A 6,307-nucleotide genomic window follows, 5' to 3' on the forward strand; every position below is an offset into this window, starting at 1 on the left:
CAGATTGTGATTGGAATGAAAACATATTGAATCACTCCTCTACAATTTATACAAGGAGGCAAACAGCAGTGTTTGTTTCAGTGTTATCCCACTGAAAAATTGATTTGTCAATTTAAATCTAGATGGCTGGATTTAATATATATATGACACATTATTTATTATGTTGGATTTTGTATTTTAAGAGCTTAACATTATTTACCTTTATGACTCCAATTTTGTTTTTTTTTTCCTGGAGGCTGAAGATGAATTTGTGTACTGGCCAAACAAAGATGAGCCTATAAACTGTGAGAGTTTCAAAGTCACTATGATTGCTGAGGAACACAAGTGTCTGTCTAACGAGGAGAAGCTCATAATCCAAGACTTTATTTTAGAAGCTACACAGGTAACACTGTCATAAACATATAACTCAGGACTTGATTTTTTAAAGGTAATGCCCACATTTTTTACATTTTCAATGCTAAATTACTGATAAAATATCCATGTCCTAGAAACATCTATGGAGGGAGTAATGTCTATAAGGCAATATGATGACATGATGAATAGAGTGGTCCAACCCCCACAGCAGTGAGGTTCTGCCCCTGGAGGCTGGAGCTGGAACAAGGTGAAGGAAAAGAATAAAGAATGTCAATCTTTTACAAAATTGATTTATGGGGTTTTTTGTTTGTTTGTTTTTTTAATCATTTAGGATGACTATGTACTTGAAGTGAGGCATTTTCAGTGTCCAAAATGGCCAAATCCTGATAGTCCCATTAGTAAAACTTTTGAACTGATCAGCATCATCAAAGAGGAAGCTTCCAGCCGTGATGGGCCCATGATTGTACATGATGAGTAAGAACTGCATTCTTCTGTTTGCTTTGATGTTTTTCTGTAGAACCATCCTTTCACTGCCTGAAAGCAGCTGAAACAAGGCACAAAGTCTGCACTGAACAGTAGTGGTGATGCCTCTGTTCAAAGTCTGCATCAACAAGAGAAAGAGTTTTTTTTTATCATACTTCATTTCAGTTTTATCATTTTGATACTCTAGATGGTTATGGAAATCAGTTAAGATTTCATTGCCTTTTACTGAAAGGCTTAACTATTTAGATGAGGCACCATACCATTCTCCAGGTGTTCAATAATGGCAAAAAATAACAAAATGTTGAAACACTGAAGGACCCAAAGCATTTGATTATTAGAGGGTTGAAGAGAAATAAATCTAAGAAGTTGTAGCCAGGTGGTGTGAAAGTTTTTTTAAGCTAGTGCTGGGCAGACTTGTTTCAGATATTGTAAATACCACATGACAGAGATTCATCTTACCATTTTGCCCCAGAATTTTTATTTTTTCCACCTGACCCAGTTTCTAAAGTTTTGTTTTGTTTTACTTTACAAAGGCATGGAGGGGTGACAGCAGGCACTTTCTGTGCATTAACAACTCTGATGCATCAACTGGAAAATGAGAATTCAGTGGATGTTTACCATGTAGCAAAGATGATAAATCTGATGAGGCCTGGAATCTTTACGGACATTGTAAGTAATAAGCAAAATGTGCACTTTTTTACCCTGTGTGTGACATTAGATCTTAGGGCAATATTACTGAAGAATTTTGCATCTTAGTTTCTGCATGAATTAATCAAAATTGTCTTCCAGAGGTGTTGTAGAAAAAGAAATCTTCCTGGAAAGAATTCAGATGACAAAAAATTGAGAAAAAAGCCAACAGACAAATAGTAACTCTAATCCTGCCCCCAAATTTGTGCTTGACTTCAACAAGGATCCGAGTCAGCATATAATGTTTCTTTTAAAATACAGTTTTCTCCCCTACCTTTACTGTGCTCCCTATTGCTGTGCTTTACATTGTGTACAGGGGGAGCCATTAGTCAGAAAATAATAAAGCTGCTAAGTAACACAAAAAATTCTGGAGCACAGTGCATTTTCAACCTGACACATCAGCTGTTAATTAATATTGAGCAACAGTGCCACAAAATAACCATTTGTGCCAACATCCTGAGTGTGCCCTCTTTTCTCCTCCAGGAGCAGTACCAGTTTCTGTACAAAGCTATTCTCAGCCTTGTCAGCACAAGACAAGAAGAAAACCCTTCAGCATCCATGGACAGTAATGGCTCAGCTTTACCTGATGGAAACGCGGCTGAAAGTTTAGAATCCTTAGTTTAATTAGCACATCAAATCAAGCATACACATCACTGCACCACATCAATCACACCTGGAGTTTACCATTATTATTTTCAGTTTTATACTTTGGGTGGGGAAAATCTGTCCAGTCATAATATAAATAATCAGACCCCAACCGTTGCTCAAACCAAGTCATTTCTGTTATCTACAACTTTACTGTGGAACTTTTATCATTAACAATGTGTGCCTTTTCTTGAAAGATTTCTTGTAATACATGGTTACATTTGGGCTAACTTGATTGACTTTTACAGTGTTTCTAATAATTGAATTGTGGTATGTTTTTTCAGTATTAGGTTTTTTGATTTATCTGGCTTTACTTTTAACTTAAAATTACCATATTTATAGATGTTAGGGAATCCTCAATTACAAACATGTCATGGGTTTAGTATTTGGTTTATTCGCTGTATTTATAACAATTTACATTTGCTAGAAATGCAACTTTTAATATAGTAGAATGTAAATAAGATACTGTTCTACATAACATTCAACGTTTTAAGACTTCAATTAGACATTTAGAATAGTAATCTGATACTTACTGTAAATACTGCTACTTCTGTAGTGATTCATGGACCAAATTTATATTTATAATTGTAGATTTTTATATTTTACTACAGAGTCAGTTTTCTAGTTCTGTGTAATTGCCTTGTTAAAATGATGTAGTCAGTATGTTTTTACTTTAACAAAGTCTTCTGATATATAATTGTGCATCTTAAGCAATTTACCTTCATATAGCTGCATGTGATTTTAACTTTTTGTGGGAACTAGAAATCATATGTTTTGAAATGAAAACTTTTTATGAGACTAACACTGTACTTGGCATTGTTAAATTGTTTTTACCCTGGTATTGCAAAAATAAATATAAATATTCCAGTCTGTGCTTAGTAGTCTTCCACACAGAGTAAACAGTCTCACTGCAGGAGAGCTTTTACTTACAAGAACAAGGACTTAAGGCTGATCTGCAGACAGCTGCTCTTCCTATGGAATCCATAAGTTCAGGAGACATATTTACAGAAAACTTTTATGGTTTTTAATCTCTGCTCCTACCCAAGCCTACAGTGTCCACATTAGCTCCTTCTTTAGCGTTTCCTCTCACATCTCCCAGTCTGTAAATGGGCTGTCCCAGGTGTCCCAATCTCCTCTGCTAAGACACCTCTGTGCTTTCTTGGCTTCTGATCCTTCATTCAGCTGCTGAGCCCTTTGCTGCCTCCTTTGGCAAGGCAACAGCCAAACTTTGGGAGCAATAAAGCAAGCAGTCTGTGCAAGAACAAAACCAAAATGTTTCAAATTGACCTCAATAATTTTCTGCAACCTTCAGAACTGGCAAGAAAAGATACTCATTGTACCAAGGGGCTGGAGGAGCCTGGAGTAAAATGTTCATTTAAAACTATCGTGGGCAGCAAGACCAACTACCTTTCACTTTGTGTAACATATATATAGAAATTTTGAAAGCAGAAATACTGTTCTGGAGTAGAATGCACAGAAAATAATGGACCCTGCCTGAGATGAAAACTAAGCATGGCAAAAGACAGGCCTGATGTGAGATGTTAGTTGACTGATTCCTAGATAGGCATGTGTAAGGGAGTTCATTGTGTCAGCAGATAGATCTAGACCCCTCAGCAGTGTGGGACTGAGGATAGGTGGAGCTGCAACAAAGCCAAAATAAATTTAGATTTAGAGGAATCTAAACAGCAGAATCTTTAAAGAATCCTCATACTATTGATACATGAATTGAGCCTGAAGGTCCTAGACAAGGAGATAGACTGGCACAGAATGTCAAAATAGCTAGCAAGGGAAACATTTTCATGCTCTTACCCTCTTTTATTACAAGAAGAATAATCATGTAGACAAAACTATGTATCACCAAATCACAGGGATGGTGTAAGATTGGAAGGGACTACTGAAGGTCATCTAGACCATCTAACATAGTGGGGTTCATAAAACTGTGTTAAAATATTAGTGTGCTTGAATTCTCTTTTACCTTTAACCACTTCTGTTTATAGCCACAGCAGTGCAGCCCCAGAGGTTATGTAGTGTTGAATCCTTTTGACTCAGGACCCTGAATGTTTCCCTTTCCCCATCCAGCAGAGCTGCCCCAGAGGTTATGTAGTGTTGAATCCATTTGACTCAGGACCCTGAATGTTTCCCTTTCCCCATCCAGCAGAGCTGCGTGCAGGATGATTGCCCTGTCATTCCCAATGGCCATGCGCAGGGGAATGTCCAGCCAGGGAATGTGCAGTGCACATGTTCCACACAGGGAGACACACAGGATGGTAGAAACAGGATTCATCACACAGGGAGACACACAGGATGGTAGAAACAGGATTCATGACACAGAGAATAGGGCTAGGATTTAAGAAGGGGGCAGGACAGAAGGCCGTGGTCAGACACAGGGCATAAATGGGTGAAGGTACTGGCCAGCAGCCAGCACACACACATGCAAGCACCTTTTACCCTTTTCTCTCCTTGTTCTTGTGCCTTTTACTTCCCTATTCTCCTTAGTGCCTGTTTCTCCAGCCTTGTCTATTTCTTTTCAGGTAAAAAAGGTTCTTACCTAATTATTTTCATGGGTCTTAGCTTTGCTACCCCATACCCAAATGTGAAACCTCAGATGCTGCTGCTTAGATCATCTTAGCCACAATGGTGTTACCAGGTTCCCTGGTACTTCTTAATTCACAAGCTTTTCTTTTCAGAAGGTCTCCACCAGAGCTTGCCCTTCCCTTACATAACTTCCCATGAGGTGCCTGTGTAGCACCACAGGACTTTATGGCACTCCTCCTGTCAGCTGCTCACCCCTGCTCTCTCCAGCAGCTTTCTCAGGATCTGGGCAGGTAGCTCAGCCTTGGGCCAGAGGTGCCAGCCACGTGCCTGCAGATACAAATATTAATTTCTTTAGTTCAAAGATACAATTAGTTCATTAAATAATTCAAAGGGAACCTACTTTTCCGGGCTAAAGTATTCAGGTTTTACACTTTTTTTTTTTTTTTTTTTTAAATCCTGTGGTTCTTGCCATGGTTGCATAATTGGTAATTCTGAAGTTCAGGAAGAACAGGAGTGAGATAGAACTCCTAAGTGCAAGGAAAAATGCAATATATCCCTTATGGAGTTAAGTGCTGTGAACAAATAGGATCTAGAACTATTTTAAATTGCAGAGTTTGGGGGTTGACCGGAGTTCAAAATGTACACAGAGGGTGCATTGCCCCAAAAGATGCACTTTTTTAAAGAATTACACATACATGTTTTTCACAGTGTTCAGGCAAAAATTTGGTGCATACAAAGGTGTGTAATGGTTGTGCTTTGCAAAATGGATTATTTTCTTTCTCAGGTGTCCTGAGGGTTCCTTATTATTTCTTCTAAAGCACTCAGATTTGCTGACAGACTCCCTTTGCACATCTAGGCTAACAAGGACAGCAATATTTTGTATTCTTCTTATTAAAAAATTATAGAAAAAAATTTTGATATCCTAATCTCTAGGGGTGCACATACCAGAAAGGTTAATTGTGATTTTATGGCCAATTGCAAACCACATTCCATAACCTTATTAGCAGATACTGTACTTCTGCACTTCACCACATTAGCATCTCGTGTGCTATTTATTTAGCCTTTTCTTCTGGAAAACTGGCTTGTTGCCTCACATATCAAATAACAAGCATGAAGTTACTTTCTGCTAATGTATTTACACTTTCATATAGCTGTATATTAAAAGTAATTTTTTGACCAATACTTCTGTTATGTTTTTTCATCAAGCATCTGTGGACCAAAAGCAAAAAAGGAATCCTCCTTTCTAAAATCCCATCTTGACATAACTGTTCCTTTCAACCTAAATTTTTTGCAGACATTTTAAAATTGTAATCCAAGGAATCAGCTGTCATTCAAAGTTTCTTGCAGAGATGTTTGTAATCACATTCATCATCTTAGCATGCTGACAAGTTATTTAAAACATAAGTGCTTAACATAATCTCTTTACTCACACATATTGGTTCTGATCTAGAAAAAAATAAGAATCATAAAAAAATCTTCTATAATCTTCAACTGTGATGGATTATAGATTTTAATAAATGCGTGTCAGTTCCTCTCTCAGACAAAGGCCATATTCTAATTAATTTTTTTCTTATAATCCAAGCCACAGACTCAAAAGACATAT

The 6,307-nt window shown here is 37.5% G+C and overlaps 1 protein-coding gene across 7 annotated transcripts in view; it reads left to right on the plus strand.

The window, feature by feature from the left end:
• Positions 1-3,039, plus strand: part of PTPRZ1 (protein tyrosine phosphatase receptor type Z1) — a 132,885-nt gene extending 129,846 nt beyond the window's left edge. For all 7 annotated transcript variants that reach the window (XM_063155350.1, XM_063155352.1, XM_063155351.1 and 4 more), the window contains 4 exons: positions 236-382; positions 686-828; positions 1,371-1,506; positions 2,008-3,039. In XM_063155350.1, coding sequence (XP_063011420.1) covers positions 236-382; positions 686-828; positions 1,371-1,506; positions 2,008-2,148 — 567 coding nt within the window. In that variant the 3' untranslated portion in view covers positions 2,149-3,039. The remainder of the gene's footprint in view (positions 1-235; positions 383-685; positions 829-1,370; positions 1,507-2,007) is intronic.
• The last annotated feature ends 3,268 nt before the right edge of the window (positions 3,040-6,307 follow it).

Source organism: Melospiza melodia, chromosome 4 (genome assembly GCF_035770615.1).
Source record: "Melospiza melodia melodia isolate bMelMel2 chromosome 4, bMelMel2.pri, whole genome shotgun sequence".
NCBI classification, from domain to species: Eukaryota; Metazoa; Chordata; class Aves; order Passeriformes; family Passerellidae; genus Melospiza; species Melospiza melodia.